At 46.0% G+C, this 21,361-nt stretch overlaps 1 protein-coding gene across 1 annotated transcript in view; it reads left to right on the top strand.

The window, feature by feature from the left end:
• KDM4B (lysine demethylase 4B) overlaps positions 1 to 21,361 on the top strand; it is a 399,544-nt gene that overhangs the window by 98,802 nt on the left and 279,381 nt on the right. The window contains exon 9 of the mRNA XM_069215895.1: positions 10,328 to 10,524. Coding sequence (XP_069071996.1) covers positions 10,328 to 10,524 — 197 coding nt within the window. The remainder of the gene's footprint in view (positions 1 to 10,327; positions 10,525 to 21,361) is intronic.

The raw sequence follows: 21,361 nt of genomic DNA, 5'->3' as shown, positions 1-21,361 counted from the left end.
AGTGGAAATCAATGGGAGACCAAGGGGTCTCTTCAGCGATGCAGGCAAGGGGGGGGGGGGGGGGTCCTCAGGGTAGCCACCACCTGGGCAAGGGAGAGGGCCTCCTGGGGGTCACTCCTGCACTGGAGTTCCGATCTTTCAGGTCCTGGGGGCTGTGGGTGCAGAGTCTTTTCCAGGCGTCGGGATCTGGGAGTCAGGCAGTCACGGTCAGGGGGAGCCTCGGGATTCCCTCTGCAGGTGTCGCTGTGGGGGCTCGGGGGGTAACTCTGGTTACTCAGTCTCTTAGTCGCCGGGGAGTCCTCCCTGAAGTGTTGTTTCTCCACAAGTCAAGCCAGGGGCGTCTGGTGCAGAGTAGCAAGTCTCACGCTTCTGGCGGGAAACACAGTTGTCTTGAAGTTGCTTCTTTGGAAACAAAGTTGCAGTCTTGGGTGAACAGAGCCGCTGTCCTCTGGAGTTTCTTGGTCCTTCTAGAGCAGGGCAGTCTTCTGAGGATTCAGAGGTCGCTGGTCCTGGGGAAAGCGTCGCTGGAGCAGTGTCTTTTCGAAGTGGGGAGACCGGCCGGTAGAGCTGGGGCCAAAGCAGTTGGTGTCTCAGTCTTCTCTGCAGGGTTTTTCAGTTCAGCAGTCCTCTTCTTCTTAGGTTGCAGGAATTGGAGTTCCTAGGTTCAGGGGAGCCCCTAAATACAGAATTTAGGGGTGTGTTTAGGTCAGGGAGGGCAGTAGCCAATGGCTACTAGCCCTGTGGGTGGCTACACCCTCTTTGTGCCTCCTCCCAAGGGGAGGGGGTCACATTCCTATCCCTATTGGGGGGGATCCTCCATCTGCAAGATGGAGGATTCCTAAAAGTCAGTCACTTCAGCTCAGGTTGCCTTAGGGGCTGCCCTGACTGGTCAGTGACTCCTCCTTGTTTTTCTCATTATCTCCTCCGGCCTTGCCGCCAAAAGTGGGTCCGTGGCCGGAGGGGGCGGGCAACTCCACTAGCTGGAATGCCCTGTGGTGCTGTAACAAAGGGGGTGAGCCTTTGAGGCTCACCGCCAGGTGTTACAGCTCCTGCAAGGGGGAGGTGATAAGCATCTCCACCCAGTGCAGGCTTTGTTACTAGCCACAGAGTGACAAAGGCACTCTCCCCATGTGGCCAGCAACATGTCTCGAGTGTGGCAGGCTGCTAAAACCAGTCAGCCTACACGGGTAGTTGGTTAAGGTTTCAGGGGGCACCTCTAAGGTGCCCTGTGGGGTGTATGTTACAATAAAATGTACACTGGCATCAGTGTGCATTTATTGTGCTGAGAAGTTTGATACCAAACTTCCCAGTTTTCAGTGTAGCCATTATGGTGCTGTGGAGTTCGTGTTTGCCAGACTCCGAGACCATATACTCTTATGGCTACCCTGCACTTACAATGTCTAAGGTTTGGCTTAGACCCTGTAGGGGCACAGTGCTCATGCACTGGTGCCCTCACCTATGGTATAGTGCACCCTGCCTTAGGGCTGTAAGGCCTGCTAGAGGGGTGACTTATCTATACCCGTAGGCAGTGTGAGGTTGGCATGGCACCCTGAAGGGAGTGCCATGTCGACTTAGTCTTTTTATCCCCACTAGCACACACAAGCTGGCAAGCAGTGTGTCTGTGCTGAGTGAGGGGTCCCCAGGGTGGCATAAGATATGCTGCAGCCCTTAGAGACCTTCCCTGGCATCAGGGCCCTTGGTACCAGGGGTACCAGTTACAAGGGACTTACCTGGATGCCAGGGTGCCAATTGTGTAAAAAAAAGTACAGGTTAGGGAAAGAACACTGGTGCTGGGGCCTGGTTAGCAGGCCTCCGCACACTTTCAAATCAAAACATAGCATCAGCAAAGGCAAAAAGTCAGGGGGTAACCATGCCAAGGAGGCATTTCCTTACAGATACCTAAACCTTTCCAAAGAGTGTATGGAAGTCATTAAACAAGCAAGCAAGCCCACAACAAGACATTGTTACGCTAACAAATGGAAAAGGTTTGTCTGCTATTGCCAGGCTAATCAAATTATACCATTAAACGCCTCCACACAAAACATTGTAAGTTACTTACTACACTTACAAAAGTGTGGCCTTCTCTTCCATTAAAATACATCTCACTGTGATCTCTCCTTACCTGCAGATTAAACATACAAAGTCACTTTTTAGAATCCCAGTTATTAAAGCCTATATGGAGGAACTAAAAAGGATCAAACCTCCAAGACCCCCACCAGTACTCTCGTGGAATCTTAATATTGTACTTACACAACTCATGGGTCCACCTTTTGAACCCATGCATTTTTGCCAAATCCAATTCTTGACTTGGAAGGTAGCATTTCTAATAGCCATCACTTCACTACGAAGAGTTAGCGAAATACAGGCGTTCCCTATCGAAGAACCATTTATACAAGTACACAAACATAAAGTGGTTCTCTGCACAAATCCAAAATTTCTGCCAAGTCATTTCACCGTTTCATCTAAACCAAACTGTAGAGCTCCCAGTCTTCGTCACACAGCCAGACTCAGTAGCGGAAAGAGCACTGCATACATTAGACATAAAAAGAGCACTAATGTATTACATAGACAGACCAAAACCATTTCGTAAATCTAAGCAATTGTTCGTTGCTTTCCAAAAACCCCATGCTGGTAACCCTATATCCAAACGGGGCATAGCCAGATGGATAGTAAAATGCATATAAACCTGTTACCTCAAAGCTAAAAGAGTTACCCATTACACCAAAGGCACACCCCACTAGAAAGAAAGGAGCAACAATGGCCTTTCTAGGTAATATACCAATGACAGATTTGTAAGGCAGCCACTTGGTCTACACCTCATACGTTTACCAAACACTACTGTGTAGATGTGCTAGCAACACAACAAGCCACAGTAGGACAGGGTGTACTAAGAACATTATTTCAAACAACTTCAACTCCTACAGGCTGACCACCGCTTTGGGGAGGATTACTGCTTTGTAGTCTATGCACAGCATGTGTATCTGCAGCTACACATGCCATCCAACGGAAAATGGCACTTACCCAGTGTACATCTGTTTGTGGCATGTTCCGCTGCAGATTCACATGCGCCCTCCCACCTCCCTGGGAGCCTGTAGCCGTTGAAGTTGCAATTAAAAATTGTATATATGTAAATAAACATACCTTTAGCACAAACTCTGTACATACATATCTATTCTATTGCATGGACATCTTTAGTATTCTCATTCTACCACTCCTACCTCACCCTATGCGGGGAAAAGAATCTAAGATGGAGTCGATGCCCATGCGCAATGGAGCCGAAAGGGCGGAGTCACTCTGTCCCGTGACTCGAAAAGACTTCTTCGAAGAAAAACAACTTGTAACACTCCGAGTCCAACACTAGATGGCATGAACAGTGCACAGCATGTGAATCTGTAGCGGAACATGCCACGAACAGATGTACACTGGGTAAGTGACATTTTCCATATATCTGTTTATTTCTCTCTATACACACTGAAGTCACTTTCTTTTTGTGCCATCCAGTGTGCATCCAGAGCTACATTGAATAATTTCAGGTTGACCGGTTTCCTTTTTCACTTCATTTTTGTTCAGTGTGCAAGGATTTGTCCTCGCCAAAAATGACAGCAAGGACTGCACCTTACTAATGTCAGTGACAGGCACCCACAATGACTGTCCTTTGTGCCCAAGTGCCAGACATGATTTGGTGTTGCTGCAGAAAGATGAACAAAAAGGCTATCTGTTACTGTGAAGCCAAAGGTGCAGTCTCAGAACTTTAGAGGAAGTCAAAGGAGGTCCGAGTTGAGGTCAAAGACATTGTTGCTCCTTTGGCCATGCGTGACCATTCGTCATCTAAGTCCAGAATTTCTGGATTTCTTCATCTTACCTGACGTTGAAGCATGGGTCCCCTTCATCCCACCATTCAGTTGCATGGCACCCTGTGTACCTCTAATCCCAAGGAGTAGTTTCACTTACTGTGAACTGATTTCACAATCTACATCACTATGCCTCAATATTCCGGACCATTGGATACAACTCTAACTTCAGAAATTTGAAAAGGCCGTGGAGAGAATTTTTAGTTCTCCACCAGGTCCTTCTAGCATGGCTTCGGGCCCTAACGATCAGGGGTTGCCTCCAGTCTCGCTGACTGCTGCACTCTAGCTTGCTTCAAGGCCGACCCCATGACAGAGCTTAGCTCAGTTGGCTCCAGCACTGGCACAGTCAGACGCCACCTTTGGCATTGCAACAAATGCTGTAAACCCAGGGCTCAATGCTGACACTGACATCATGGATGCCTCAACCAGAGGCAGTAGTTCTCATCAGACTGCGAAAAACAATTTCCATCCCTCCAGAGGTCACACATTGCATGCCTTTTATTGATGCCTGGGAATCTCCTAGTCTCATACTAATGATGAACATTTTGACATAAAACATATTTTTGGATTTACAGGATGCCAGACGACTAGACCTCTCAATACATTGGTCTTTCCTCCTCTAGCTATGGCAACAGAACAGTCTGCCTCCTTTGCCATTGTGATTAGGATGACGGCAGAAGTTTATTACCTTGGCCAAAACAGAGAGAAAAAACAAATGTCCTGACTGAGCTGCTCAAACCGGATATGCTACCCACATCACAACATCTCTCAGATGACGACTTCTCTGTAGAGAAGTTAAGAACATCCAGGTTTCAGAAGAGACTGAAAGTCCTGCAGTGGTGGCTGCTAGTTGGATGAGTGGCAGACCTCTCGCCCTACCCCACCTAGAGTGAAAAATGCATTGCTGCTGGGTTGGGGAAGCCACCTTTTGAGAAGTGGAGATCAGAGGACTCTAGTCTCCACATCAACCTGGTGGAGTTAATGAGCAATTCACCTGACGCAGAAAGCGTTCCTCCCGACCATAAAGGAGGGAACGGGTGTTTGTTCTCATGGACTATATACTACCACCATGTGGTATTGCAATAAACCGCAGATTGGGGTTTTGGGTTCTACGCCAGGAGGATGTTTGTCTTTGCAAAAGGCTGAGGGCATTTCCCAGACTGCCCAACAACTGACAGGATATTTAAACTCCAGGGTAGATTTCATCTGCCATTATCTGAGTGGTGTCAGGGCTGTACCGCCACCCTGGAGAATGTCTTTAGTGGCCTCTGATACCATCTGAAGGGGTCTGTGAATGACCAGGGACTGCCATCAACACCTGAGCCTACCCTGGCTTTACTCGAATAATGGTCTCTGAAGCTGCTGCTTTTCAAGGATGGGACCAAATTGCTAAGGCACTCTTAGTTGCTGTATCTTTACCCTGGAGGGCGGACCAGATGCATCCTGCAGGACTGACTGGCGGGAGAAAAGGGCTGACATTGCTGAGATTTACATACTGGGACTATGACTGAAAATCTGAGATCAACTACTCCAAACAAGATTGGCAGCACTTAACCTGTGCCTGAAACCTGCTGTACCTTATGTTACATTCACTTAGGGAAAGGTGGAAGTGGAACTTTAAACCCTGGGTACAGTTGCAGGTGCATGTGAACATTCACACCTGCACACTACTGTAGAGTGAAGTTGTTCACTTTTGAATGAAACAAAGTTCTTACGTTTTATAAATGACAAGTGCTGGGTTGGGCAATAAGTTATTGAGCTGCTGAGTGATAGCTGATTTCTGAACTTCTCTGAGAAGCCTGATAACTGCTTGCTGTCGCTACCACGGAGAATCAAGTGCCAAAGGGGTTGTACCTGGCCCAATTTTGCAGAGCCAAAGTCGAACAGACTCTAGGGACATCAAAGGTAAACGACCCCAGCCCCCACGGTTGAGGCCCAGTACCCCTTCTTACCCCACGGTCCCCATATAGGGTCTTATAAATAGTCTGAATCTTCATCTGTGCGTAGTAGAGAAGGTTACAGTAATAATGCCAGGCATCGCATGTATTTGAATGATGCAGTGCTTTCTGAAATAGCATTGGAAGCAGAGGGACCTTGGGATTTAAGTATCCATGTATCTGGAGAGTCAGATAAAGTAGTATATGGATATCGAGAGCCATTATTCTATGGACATCTCTTGCAGTTGATGTCAGCGGGTTCACGGGAACAGATAATTCAATTGCCAGTGGACTTCTTATAGTCCATGAAAGAACTAAAGGAAGATTTCTTCAGCTGGTTACCTACATAATGCCTGAATCTTCTCCCACTGGCCTTTCCATGAGATTTGACTGTGTGGCTAAATCAAACAGAATATCTAGCAATCAACCCACACATACTGCCACCCTTGGATGTCTCTTTCAGAGTGTAGGAAACTGGCCTGGTGTGTGGTTAGCACCTATGGTGCTATCCCCTTATATCAGGTCCAGGTATCTCCTGTTAGTAAGGTGTAGACCGTGTCTAGGAAGCCAGGGTTCTCTAGAGGTAGCTTTGGATGAGCAGCCAATACTTATCTAGAAGTCATGCAAAGCGTATGTAATACCACTGCAGTCACACAGCACTTGCACACATGAAAGAACCACACAGTTACAAAAAATAAAGGTACTTTATTATAGTAACACAAATACTAAAATACTGAATAGGCAATACTTTAATAGGAGGTAAATAAACACACTATTCTGTACACATTAGAAGTCCGTGATTAGCATAGGAAGCAATAGCAAATAGTAAAAACAATAGCAAATAGTGAGGGCCCTAGGGAAAGACCAAACCATACACTAAGTGTAATGTGAAAGGCAGTCCCCCACCCAAGGAAGTGCAATCAGTAGAAGGGAGCAGGAGGAACTAGGAACACCAAAAGGTATGTACTAGGGTGCCCCCCAGCGACCAGGAGAGGTATGTACCTGGTTTCTCCCCAAACCCACAGGAGAACTTTGGAAAAGGGCTGTGCAAGACCCAGACAAGACTGGAAGAAACCAAAGGTGGATCCTGGCAGAAGAGGACCTGCAAAAGAAGGGGACCAAGTCCAGTCTGGCTGTGGCAGGAGCCACTACCCACCCTTCTGTGGATGCAGGACCAAGTTGACAGTGGATGAAGAAAGTCAGCTGTGCAGCACAGGAGCAGAAGAGTTCCAGAAGTCGTGCAAGTGATGTTCCATGTCAGAGGTGATGATGCAGTCAGTGGTGCTGAAAAACAACCAACAAGCCTTGGCAAATACAAGAGCTGGAGAAGAGGTTTTGCAAGGCTGAAGAGGACCAGCAAGGGCTGGGGGACTCGGCCCAATGAAGGGAGTCCGAAGTGACCCTCACCAGTTGGGAGAGTCACAAGAGGAGACAGCCTCCACAGGTGACCCACGGGCAGCAGGCACAGGAGTTGCAGCGAGACCCACTCAGCACACCTGAAGAGGTGCCCCTCGTCACTGGAGCAGCAGGCTTTGCAGGAAGGAGTGCTGGGGCTACACAGAGCCTGAAGATAACTTGGAGGAGGAACAATCCAGCCTTGCTTGCTGCAAGAGACATAGTGCATAAGGGTACTGTCCTGTAAGGATAGGCAAGGGCTTACCGTCTCCCAATTTGGACAGCTGGTAGAGAGGACCAAGGGGACCACTCCAGACCCCCATCTGTGATGCAGCATCCACGCACTTCTGGAGGAGAGAGGTTCCACACAGCAGGTTGTCATTGCAGTTGATGCCTGCGGATGCAGGGGGAATGACTCCTTCACTCCAAGGGAGATGCCTTCTTACTTCGTGTACAGGCTGAACACTCGTCACTCTGGTGATGCACAGTCAGGGAAATGTTGCAGTTGCTGGAATGAGCCGGAGTAACAATGTTGCAGAGCGGAGTCATCGCTGGAGTTGCAGATTGTGTGTTCCTGGAGGGTCTAGTTGCAGTCCAAGTGGCCAGAAGATGAAGTAAATGATGCAGAGGAGTCCTGCTGAAATGTTGAATGTCGAATCTGAGGACCTACCTGAGGGTAGACCCTCAATAGCACAGGAAGGGGGATTGATCACCTAGCAGTGTGACCACCTATCAGGAGGAAGTTGTGACATTACCTGCCTGACCTGGCCAATCAGATGCTCCCAGGGGCCTCTGCCCACCTTGGATTCAAGATGGCAGAATCAGGTGGCCACCTGCAGGAGCTCTGATCACCACTGGGGTTGTGATGGACACAGGAGTGGTCACTCCCCTTTCCATTGTCCAGTTTCGCGCCAAAGCTGGGACATGGAGTCCCTGAACTGGTGCAAACTGGTTTATGCAAGGAGGGCACCAAAATCAAAGCATACTGGCAGCTTGGGGAGGCTACCCATCCCAAGCCATGTGGTTCCAAGGGCGAGAGAGTTATCTCCTCCCGCAGGAAATCCTTTGTTCTGCTTTCCTCTGCCTGGGCTGGTCAAGCAGCAGGAGGGCAGAAACCTGTCTGAGGAGTGTCTTCACCACAGGCTGCCTGGAAAACCCCAGATACCTAGTAGGAGCAATGCTGGGGGTCTTCTAAGGAGACCCCAGAGTGCATGGAAACATACAACCAATACTGGCAGCAGTATTGGGGTATGCTTCCAACATGTTTGATACCAAACATGCCCAGGTTCAGTTTTACCATTATATAGCTGGACACAGGTGTCCAGTACAAGGGTAAAATGGTTTCCCCGCACTTACGAAGTCCAGTGTAATGGGGGTTGGAGTTTGTTTGGGCACCTTTGCTCATGCAGGGGTGCCCTTACACACAGGTACCTGCACTCTGGGCTGGGTGGGCCAGCCATAAGGGTGACGTACAGTGATTTGGTGCAGTGATGTGAAAGGGTGCATGCACCTTTTCATGCAGGCTGCAATGGCAGACATATTTTGCATGGGCTCCCATGGGTGGCATAATACATGCTGCATCCCAGGGCGAACCCCTGGTGCCACAATGCCTTGGGTACCGAAGTCCCATATAGTAGGGACTTATATGGGGGGCACCAGTATGCCAACTGTGGGTGTGCTAAGTCCTAAGCAACCAAAGTTAGAGGGAGAGAGCACAGTCACTGAAGTCCTGGTTAGCAGGATCCCAGTGAACAGTCAAAACACGCTGACAGGTAAAAAGTGGGGGTTACCATGCCGAAAAGAGGGTAGTTACCTACACAGAGGATATTGTGAATCAAGCTGCTGAAGCTCTCAGTATTTAAGTTGGCACATGCAGCCAGATGTTAACAGTGAGACAGAGAAGCTGGTGATGTTAGTTAACAGGACCAAGGCTGGGATGAGTTTTTTTTTCTGGCTGAACAACCAAGCTCAGCGTCGGCTCCCAGATATTCACCACCAGAGAGGTGACTTCTACATTTCCCATGCTTGTCGACAGAGCAGCGCAAAAAGTATTCTGCATCTGAAGATGAGCCTGATCATATTTGATTTTCAAGATAAAGGCACACATTGTGTAATAGCTAGTCCACTGTTGGGATACATCTGGGAAGGGTTGTCTTGCATGTTCAATATGAGCTACATGCTTCCTTTTTCATGAAGGCTAGAAAAGAAATACAAAGCACTAGAGTCTGTCCCAGATTGGTGGATAAGTCACGTCGAAATTAATTTCCGTTGCAGAGCAGAGGTGATCTAGAAATCTAGAAGCACCATGTGTTCTCAGAGAAAATTGGAACTAGACTTTTGGTAAAAAAAAAAAAAAATGTTGCTGCTGGTATGGATGGTGAGGGGGAGTGAGCTGCACAAAGTTGGGTTCAGCTGGTTCTGTCTTGGCCTTTAGTGGTTGAAGGGCTCTGTTTACTGCAGGGTCTTCCTCACAGCAGCAGCCATTCATATTGGTCTGCCGTATGAGCAGAGCAGGAGGTTAGTTTTGGGGGTAGTGTTGCTGCCTAAAGTTACAAAACTATAAAATAAGAATTGCTACTCTCCCTGGTAGCACCCTTAAAGATATTGCAGAGTCTGTTTTAATAGCCTGCAGCATTCTTGTTTTAAGTGAAAAGACTCTTACAAAACACAGATCATCGTTTGGCCACTGTGGTGAAATCGCCACAGCAAGGCATGCGAGCATCATGTTGATAGTATCATGTATATCCGGCTTAAGACTGAACTTGGAGACTTCATGCTCTTCCACCAGGGCTAAAGCTGCTTCACTTGTTTTCCAGAGACGTGTATATTGAATACATTTGCTGGGGAATAGTTTAGGCTACCCTCTGAAGCTTTTGCAAGCATTACTTAACAAAGATCGAGTAAAACGTGTATTTTTTAGGTGCATATTAGTTTTACTGTTGCATTTAACTTGCACTCTTCTATACACTACATCGTGCCTGTTCTTTTGGTTGTTATTAATTCATGGTTGTCCTGCAGTAATGATTGGAGAAACCTTCTATGGTGGACCTCTTTTGCTTAAATAGTTTCGGTGAATGGGGAGAAAGTTATGATTCAAATTGTCTCACTGCACGACTAGTCTACTTTCATGTGTTTCTTTTTCAGTGTACCTGTCGCAAAGACATGGTGAAGATTTCTATGGATGTATTTGTGAGGGTTCTTCAGCCAGAACGTTATGAACTTTGGAAACAGGGCAAGGACATCACTCCCCTGGATCATCTAAAGCCCACCGCTGTTAACTGCCCTCTTTTGGACAAATGGAACGCAAACAAGGCAGCACTGAAGGCCAAACTAGGTCGCAGGTAATTGAAATTCTCTTTTTTTTTTTTTACCTGCTGTTTTTTCATTTTTTGGTAGTGAGTATTCTGGTTAGGTAGATTTAACCTTTTGGGAATGAGGTGTGTATATATATATATGTGTGTGTATGTGTGTGTGTGTGTGTATATATATATATATGTATGTGTATATGTATATGTATGTGTATATGTATGTATATGTATGTATATATATGTATGTATGTATATATATATGTTCGGTGGCATGTGTAGCTGCAGATACACATGCTGTGCACAGTCCGCCGTCTGGTGTTGGGCTGAGTGTTACAAGTTGTTTTTCTTCGAAGAAGTCTTTTCGAGTCACGAGACCGAGGGACTCCTCCCACTTCGGTTCCATTGCGCATGGGCGTCGACTCCATCTTAGATTGTTTTTTTTCCGCCATCGGGTTCGGACGTGTTCCTTTTCGCTCCGTGTTCGTGTCGGAAAGTTAGTCAGAATCTCGGAAAAATTTGTCGGTATTGTTTCGTTCGGTATCGGGTTAGTTAGAACAAATAGACACCGAATCTTGAAGAGCTCCGGTAGCCCTTCGGGGTAATTTTGATCCCCCGTCGGGGCCTGGTCGGCCCGACCGCGTGCGACTTCAAGACTTCAAGACTGATGGAACGGACCCCGTTCCGATTCTGTCCTAAATGCCATAAAAAATATCCTTATACGGATCAACATTTGGTCTTTAACTTGTGCCTGTCCCCCGAGCACAAGGAGGAGACGTGCGAAGCCTGTCGCGCGTTTCGGTCGAGGAAAACGCTCAGAGACCGAAGAGCCAGGAGATTGCAGATGGCGTCCACGCCGACAGGACAACAACGGTTCGAGGAGGAAGAAGAAACTTTCTCCATCCACGAGTCGGATTCCGAAGAACTCTACGCCGAAGAAACGTCAACCGTGAGTAAGACGTCGAAACAAAGCTCACGAAAATTTCAAGGTCCCAAAACCCCTCAAAATAAACAGTGACTCACAAGTCAAACAACCCCTTCACACAACACCAGTGGGGGGAAGACTAAGCCAGTTCTACAAATCTTGGGAGGAGATAACAGACACTTGGGTCTTAGCAATTATCCAGCATGGTTATTGCATATAATTTCTCCAATTCCCTCCAAACGTACCACCGAAAACACACAATATGTCAAAACAGCATATGGATCTTCTAGGACTAGAAGTTCAAGCATTACTGCAAAAGGATGCAATAGAGTTAGTACCAAGTCTACAGAAAAACACAGGAGTTTACTCACTGTACTTTCTAATACCAAAAAAGGACAAAACTCTGAGACCGATACTAGATCTCAGAACACTAAATACCTACATCAAATCAGACCACTTTCACATGGTCACATTACAGGACGTAATCCCACTGCTCAAACAGCAAGACTACATGACAACATTAGACCTAAAAGATGCGTATTTCCATATACCGATACATCCTTCACACAGGAAATACCTAAGGTTCGTATTCAAAGGAATACATTACCAATTCAAAGTGTTGCCATTCGGAATAACAACCGCGCCAAGAGTCTTTACAAAATGCCTAGCAGTAGTAGCTGCACATATCAGAAGGCAGCAAATACACGTGTTCCCTTACTTAGACGACTGGTTAATCAAAACCAACACGCTAACAAAGTGTTTATATCACACAAAGTATGTCATACAGACCCTTCACAAGCTAGGTTTCTCTATCAACTATGCAAAGTCACACCTTTCGCCGTGCCAAACACAGCAATACTTGGGAGCGACAATCAACACAACAGAAGGGATAGCCACTCCAAGTCCACAAAGGGTTCAAGCATTTCACAAGGTAACACAGGCCATGTATCCAACACAAAAGATACAAGCAAAAATGGTATTAAAACTCCTAGGCATGATGTCTTCATGCATAGCCATTGTCCCAAACGCAAGGTTGCACATGCGGCCCTTACAACAGTGCCTAGCATCACAATGGTCACATGCACAGGGTCAACTTCTAGATCTGGTGTTGATAGACCGCCAAACATACATCTCGCTTCTATGGTGGAACCGTACAAATTTAAACAAAGGGCGGCCTTTCCAAGACCCAGTGCCACAATACGTCATAACAACGGATGCTTCCATGACAGGGTGGGGAGCACACCTCAATCAGCACAGCATCCAAGGACAATGGGACATACATCAAAGGCAGTTTCACATAAATCACCTAGAACTGTTGGCAGTATTTCTAGCGCTAAAAGCATTTCAGCCCATAATAACCCACAAATACATTCTTGTCAAAACAGACAACATTACAACAATGTATTATTTAAACCAACAGGGGGGGGTACACACAACACAGTTGTGTCTCCTAACACAAAAAATATGGCATTGGGCGATTCACAACCACATTCGCCTAATAGCACAATTTATTCCAGGGATCCAAAACCAGCTAGCAGACAATCTCTCTCGATCACCAACAAATCCACGAATGGGAGATTCACCCCCAAATACTGAACACTTACTTTCAAATTTGGGGAACACCCCAAATAGACCTATTTGCAACAGAAGAAAACTCAAAATGCCAAAACTTCGCATCCAGGTACCCACACCAGCGATCCCAAGGCAATGCTCTATGGATGAATTGGTCAGGGATATTTGCGTACGCTTTTCCCCCTCTCCCTCTCCTTCCATATCTAGTAAACAGATTGAGTCAAAACAAACTCAAACTGATACTAATAGCACCGACATGGGCAAGACAACCTTGGTACACAACACTACTAGACCTGTCAGTAGTACCTCATGTCAAGCTACCAAACAGACCAGATCTGTTAACACAACACAACACAAACAACAGATCAGGCATCCAAACCCAGCATCGCTGAATCTAGCAATTTGGCTCCTGAAATCCTAGAATTCGGACACTTAAACCTCACACAGGAATGTATGGAGGTCATAAAACAAGAAAGAAGACCTTCCAGTACAGGGAGTGCAGAATTATTAGGCAAATGAGTATTTTGACCACATCATCCTCTTTATGCATGTTGTCTTACTCCAAGCTGTATAGGCTCGAAAGCCTACTACCAATTAAGCATATTAGGTGATGTGCATCTCTGTAATGAGAAGGGGTGTGGTCTAATGACATCAACACCCTATATCAGGTGTGCATAATTATTAGGCAACTTCCTTTCCTTTGGCAAAATGGGTCAAAAGAAGGACTTGACCGGCTCAGAAAAGTCAAAAATAGTGAGATATCTTGCAGAGGGATGCAGCACTCTTAAAATTGCAAAGCTTCTGAAGCGTGATCATCGAACAATCAAGCGTTTCATTCAAAATAGTCAACAGGGTCGCAAGAAGCGTGTGGAAAAACCAAGGTGCAAAATAACTGCCCATGAACTGAGAAAAGTCAAGCGTGCAGATGCCACTTGCCACCAGTTTGGCCATATTTCAGAGCTGCAACATCACTGGAGTGCCCAAAAGCACAAGGTGTGCAATACTCGGAGACATGGCCAAGGTAAGAAAGGCTGAAAGACGACCACCACTGAACAAGACACACAAGCTGAAACGTCAAGACTGGGCCAAGAAATATCTCAAGACTGATTTTTCAAAGGTTTTATGGACTGATGAAATGAGAGTGAGTCTTGATGGGCCAGATGGATGGGCCCGTGGCTGGATTGGTAAAGGGCAGAGAGCTCCAGTCCGACTCAGACGCCAGCAAGGTGGAGGTGGAGGTGGAGTACTGGTTTGGGCTGGTATCATCAAAGATGAGCTTGTGGGGCCTTTTCGGGTTGAGGATGGAGTCAAGCTCAACTCCCAGTCCTACTGCCAGTTCCTGGAAGACACCTTCTTCAAGCAGTGGTACAGGAAGAAGTCTGCATCCTTCAAGAAAAACATGATTTTCATGCAGGGCAATGCTCCATCACACGCGTCCAAGTACTCCACAGCGTGGCTGGCAAGAAAGGGTATAAAAGAAGGAAATCTAATGACATGGCCTCCTTGTTCACCTGATCTGAACCCCATTGAGAACCTGTGGTCCATCATCAAATGTGAGATTTACAAGGAGGGAAAACAGTACACCTCTCTGAACAGTGTCTGGGAGGCTGTGGTTGCTGCTGCACGCAATGCTGATGGTGAACAGATCAAAACACTGACAGAATCCATGGATGGCAGGCTTTTGAGTGTCCTTGCAAAGAAAGGTGGCTATACTGGTCACTGATTTGTTTTTGTTTTGTTTTTGAATGTCAGAAATGTATATTTGTGAATGTTGAGATGTTATATTGGTTTCACTGGTAATAATAAATAATTGAAATGGGTATATATTTGTTTTTTGTTAAGTTGCCTAATAATTATGCACAGTAATAGTCACCTGCACACACAGATATCCCCCTAACATAGCTAAAACTAAAAACAAACTAAAAACTACTTCCAAAAATATTCAGCTTTGATATTAATGAGTTTTTTGGATTCATTGAGAACATGGTTGTTGTTCAATAATAAAATTAATCCTCAAAAATACAACTTGCCTAATAATTCTGCACTCCCTGTAGACACTGCTATGCAAATAAATGGAAAAGATTTGTTTGTTACTGCCATAACAATCAAATTCAACCATTACACGCATCTCCAAAAGATGTAGTAGGATATTTACTACATTTGCAAAAATCGAATCTAGCTTTTTCTTCCATACAAATACATCTCACCGCAATATCTGCTTACCTGCAAATTACTCACTCAACTTCACTATTCAGAATACCAGTCATTAAAGCGTTTATGGAAGGCCTAAAGAGAATTATACCACCAAGGAAACCACCTGTTTCTTCATGGAACCTCAACATTGTCTTAACAAGACTCATGGGCCCACCTTTCGAGCCCATGCATTCTTGTGAAATGCAATACTTAACGTGGAAAGTTGCATTTCTCATTGCCATCACATCTCTAAGAAGAGTGAGTGAGATTCAGGCATTTACCATACAAGAACCATTTATTAAAATACATAAAAATAAAATAGTTCTAAGAACAAATCCAAAATTCTTACCAAAGGTTGTCTCACCGTTCCACTTAAATCAAACAGTAGAATTACCAGTGTTCTTCCCACAGCCAGATTCCGTAGCTGAAAGAGCACTACATACATTAGACATCAAAAGAGCACTAATGTACTACATTGACAGAACAAAACTAATTAGAAAGACAAAACAACTATTTATTGCCTTTCAAAAACCTCATACAGGAAATCCTATTTCAAAACAAGGCATTGCTAGATGGATAGTTAGGTGCATTCAAACCTGCTATCTTAAAGCAAAGAGAGAGCTGCCTATTACACCAAAGGCACACTCAACCAGAAAGAAAGGTGCTACTATGGCCTTTCTAGGAAATATTCCAATGAACGAAATATGTAAGGCAGCAACATGGTCTACGCCTCATACATTTACTAAGCACTACTGTGTAGATGTTATCTGCACAACAAGCCACAGTAGGTCAAGCTGTACTAAGAACTTTATTTCAAACTACTTCCACTCCTACAGGCTGAACCACCGCTTTTGGGGAGATAACTGCTTACTAGTCTATGCACAGCATGTGTATCTGCAGCTACACATGCCACCGAACGGAAAATGTCACTTACCCAGTGTACATCTGTTCGTGGCATTAGTCGCTGCAGATTCACATGCGCCCACCCTCCTCCCCGGGAGCCTGTAGCCGTTTAGAAGTAGATCTTCAACATGTGTACATTTGTAAATATATTACTTTAACCTTCATTTTGTACATACATATTCATTCCATTGCATGGGCACTATTTACTAGCATACACAACTCCTACCTCACCCTCTGCGGGGGAAAAACAATCTAAGATGGAGTCGACGCCCATGCGCAATGGAACCGAAGTGGGAGGAGTCCCTCGGTCTCGTGACTCAAAGACTTCTTCGAAGAAAAACAACTTGTAACACTCCGAGCCCAACACCAGACGGCGGACTGTGCACAGCATGTGAATCTGCAGCGACTAATGCCACGAACAGATGTACACTGGGTAAGTGACATTTTCCATATATTTTAAGTAGGCCTGTGCAACTCAAATTATTGTAGGATTAAGAGTGTAGGGGTATTGGCGGCTGTAAAACGTTTTCCATTTGAGGGGACATTGGAGGGTGGCAGCATTCCTCCTTGGTTGTTCGTAAATGCTACCTTTTTTTAAATGCCTCATTTGTCTCTTATTGCTTTGTTCACCTTGCTCCCTCGTCAGTATTTCATGTAGTATTTAGATCTCTTCTCCTCAGACATCCCGTTCTGTTGGAGAGAAGGATGGGTTGTGTGTGAACTTAATAAATCTATACCCACGATGGAGCGTTGGTGTTAATGTCATCATGGCATCTTTTTGTATATTCATGAAGCATTACAATACAGCAGCTTGTTCGTCACATTTTAGAGTACTTTGAAGACGTGGGTATGGTTGGCGCTTGGTACAACTTAAACTAGTGAATAGAAGCAAAAGAAATATACCTTGAGGGCATGAACACTTCACACCTGTATATGCAGGGGATAAATGGGCTCCTTGAGATCGGTCTTTGACGACAAGATTAAAACAGAAGAACGGCTACTTTACTGACTAGCGCTTATTTGGATTTTCTTCAGCTTCCCTAATTAGAAATCTTCTTGAAACAAACCATCTAACCTTTGGCTTTCTGCACTTGTGAGTTGTGTTCTTGTCATCTTCTGAACGTTTGTTTTTCTAGTTATAGATGGAAAATAACTAGAGCTTACATAGAAACGTTCCAAGCTGGCACAGAGCGCTTTGGGGATAATAAACACCCCTGTGGGCATGTCCTTGCTATTGATATTGTTTTCATGCAGTGTAAAAGATACATTAATGTTATATCAAGCAAAGGTAGACTTTAAAAAACAGCCAAATACACAACCAGTTATCCCCTGAAAACCGCTATTTTTGCAGAGATGTCAACAAAAGAGAATACATCACCCTCTGTCAATGCTGCATTTACCTTGAGAGTGGTGCACATATTAACTGAGTTTAACAGGAAAAAGTGATCACACTTACTGCTACAGAGCAGAAAAGTTTATTAATACAGATGTAATGATGTAATAGTCACCTCTGGGCTCGCTCCATCTTTGACAGGTTCCTTAGGCGTGCAGTGACTGACAGCTCAAAGATACTGTGCACAAGCAGCTTCAAACATAAATGTGTTGGCGCTGAAGACAGTGGGGCTAGTGCTACAATTCTTTGTGACCATTTAGAACGCTGTGTTTGGAAGCATAACAGATGAGGCAATATCTATGTATCACATTGTTAAACTTGGGGGGGCTAAACACATGCTCATTAAAACTACACCGGAAGCATAGCCGGTGGGGGACTCTGCTTGGCCCTTGATTTGCCTCGTTCTAATACAAAGTGGCAAAGCCCTTGTGGAAAAGCAAGCCGCTTTGGGTTAAACACTTGGACGTCCAAACCAGTTTGGCCCAGATGAAGACTTTTCAGTATCGATCGCCACTTACTGGGAAACGGCAGACTTGGTAGTATTAGAAACCGTGACAATAAAAGGTTATGTGCCTTAAGGTTTATCACCTGTAACACCATAGTTCGATGGCATCTGTCGCTGTAGATACGCATGTTTTGCAATAGCTCGCCATCTGGTGTTGGGCCGGAGTGTTACAAGTTGTTTTTCTTCGAAGAAGTCTTTCGAGTCACGGGACAGAGTGACTCCTCCTTTTGTCTCCATTGCGCATGGGCGTCGACTCCATCTTCGATTGTTTTTTTTCCGCCATCGGGTTCGGACGTGTTCCTGTCGCTCCGAGTTTCGGAACGGAAAAATAGCTAATTTCAGAAGATTTTCGTCGGTATTGTTGCGTTCGGGGTCGGCGTAGTTAGATTCAACACCGCGTCTAAGATCGAAGAGCTCCGGTGCCCTTCGGGGTAATTTTTTCGATCCCCCGTCGGGGCCTGGTCGGCCCGACCGCGTGCAGAAGAACGCCGATGGAACGGACCCCGTTCCGTTTCTGTCCCAAATGCCACAATAAATACCCCTATACAGACCAACACTTGGTCTGCAACCTGTGCCTGTCACCTGAGCACAGCGAAGACACCTGCGAGGCCTGTCGTGCGTTCCGGTCCCGAAAAACTCTCCGAGACCGTCGAGCCAGAAGACTTCAGATGGCGTCCGCGCCGACAGCCCACCGGGAGTTCGAGGAACAAGAAGAGGAGGGATCCTTTTCGATCCAAGAATCGGACTCCGAAGGATTCGACGATACACAAACCGTGAATAGGACGTCGAAAACCACTCAAAAGAAGATTTACAAGGCCCAGGGGACGCCACTGCCATCAGGCCATGGCTCGACCCATAAATTCGGTGACCGACCGTCGGCACCGAAAAAGGCCCAAACAGTGCCGAGATCGTCCGACTCCGGTCGAGACACCGGCACGCAGCCTTCTCGGGACCGAGAAAGTGCTGGAGACAAGCATCGACACCGAGATACCGGTGTAGACACGGCTCGACGCCGAGACAGCGGCACCGAAGATCGACGCTGAGAGGTTTCGGCCCCGAAAAAGAAAAAAGTCACCTCGGAGCCGAAAAAAGATGCAGACAGGGTTTTGGTGCCGAAACAAACTGCAACCGACCCAGTTTCAGGCTCTTATACAGAAGAGCACTCGCTAACCTCCCAAATGCAAAAGCATAGGTTTGAGGAAGAACTACACTCAACGGATGTAGACCATACGCAAAAGCGTATTTTCATACAGCAGGGGACAGGAAAAATAAGCACCCTTCACCCTATTAGAAGAAAGAGAAGATTGGAGTTCCAAACTAAACAAACACCACAAACAAAAGTGGTGAAAAAAGTTACCCCACCACCCTCTCCTCCACCTGTGATTAACGTCTCACCAGCACAAACTCCATCACATTCCCCAGCTCACACCACCATGAGCCAGGGTGACCAAGATCAAGACGCATGGGACTTATACGACGCCCCAGTGTCAGATAACAGTCCGGAGGCATACCCTACGAAGCCATCTCCACCAGAGGACAGCACTGCGTATTCTCAAGTGGTGGCTAGAGCAGCACAATTCCACAATGTAAGCCTCCACTCAGAACAGGTCGAGGATGACTTTTTATTCAACACACTCTCCTCCACCCACAGCTCCTACCAAAGCCTGCCTATGCTCCCTGGTATGCTCCGGCACGCAAAAAATCTTTAAGGAGCCGGTCAAAAGTAGGGCAATCACACCAAGAGTGGAAAAAAAGTATAAGGCGCCTCCTACAGACCTGGCTTTCATCACTACACAGCTGCCACCAGACTCTGTCGTTGTAGGAGCAGCTAGGAAAAGGGCCATCTCCCACACATCTGGAGATGCACCACCCCCAGATAAAGAAAGCCGCAAGTTCGATGCAGCTGGTAAAAGAGTCGCAGCACAAGCTGCAAACCAGTGGCGCATCGCTAACTCCCAGGCACTACTTGCGCGCTATGACAGAGCCCATTGGGATGAGATGCAACATCTCATTGACCATCTGCCCAAGGACCTACAAAATAGGGCAAAACAAGTGGTTGAGGAGGGACAGACCATTTCCAACAACCAAATCCGCTCCTCCATGGACGCTGCAGATACAGCTGCACGGACAATTAATACATCTGTAACTATCAGAAGGCATGCATGGCTCCGAACGTCTGGATTTAAACCAGAGATTCAGCAAGCAGTTCTCAATATGCCTTTTATCGAAAAAGAACTGTTCGGTCCAGAAGTGGACACAGCGATTGAGAAACTCAAAAAAGACACGGACACTGCTAAAGCCATGGGCGCACTCTACTCCCCGCAGAGCAGAGGGAATTACAGCACATTCCGTAAAACACCCTTTGGAGGGGGGTTTCGGGGTCAAAGCACACAAGCCAGCACCTCACAGGCAACACCGTCCAGTTACCAGGGACAGTACAGAGGAGGTTTTCGGGGACAATATAGAGGAGGGCAATTCCCTAGAAATAGAGGAAAATTTCAAAGCCCCAAAACCCCTACTACTAAGCAGTGACTCACACGTCACTCACCCCCTCCACACAACACCAGTGGGGGGAAGAATAAGTCATTATTACAAAGCATGGCAGGAGATCACTACAGACACTTGGGTTCTAGCAATTTTCCAACATGGTTATTGCTTAGAATTTCTACAATTCCCTCCAAACATACCACCAAAAGCACAAAATTTGACAAAACATCATTCCAATCTCCTGGAGATAGAGGTGCAGGCACTACTGCAAAAGAATGCAATCGAATTAGTGCCAAACACACAAATAAACACAGGAGTTTACTCACTGTACTTTCTGATACCAAAGAAGGACAAAACGCTGAGACCAATCCTAGACCTCAGAATAGTGAACACATTCATCAAATCAGACCACTTTCACATGGTCACACTACAAGAAGTATTACCATTGCTAAAACTACACGACTACATGTCAACTTTAGACCTCAAGGACGCGTATTTCCATATACCAATACACCCATCGCACAGGAAATACCTAAGGTTTGTATTCAAAGGAATACATTACCAATTCAAGGTACTGCCTTTCGGATTAACAACCGCACCAAGAGTCTTTACCAAGAGTCTTTACCAAATGTCTAGCGGTAGTCGCTGCACACATCAGAAGGCAGCAAATACATGTGTTCCCATATCTAGACGACTGGCTAATCAAGGCCCATTCGTTAATAGAGTGCTCAAATCACACAAATCAGATCATACAAACCCTCTTCAAACTAGGGTTCACCGTCAACTTCACGAAATCCAACATTCTGCCGTGCAATGTACAACAATACCTAGGAGCCATAATAGACACAACAAAAGGAGTAGCCACTCCAAGTCCCCAAAGAATTCAAAATTTCAA

The sequence above is a fragment of the Pleurodeles waltl genome, chromosome 12 (genome assembly GCF_031143425.1).
Source record: "Pleurodeles waltl isolate 20211129_DDA chromosome 12, aPleWal1.hap1.20221129, whole genome shotgun sequence".
In the NCBI taxonomy this organism is placed as follows: domain Eukaryota; kingdom Metazoa; phylum Chordata; class Amphibia; order Caudata; family Salamandridae; genus Pleurodeles; species Pleurodeles waltl.
Note: the sequence above shows the minus strand (reverse complement) of the source record. Positions and strands in the feature narration are given on the sequence as shown.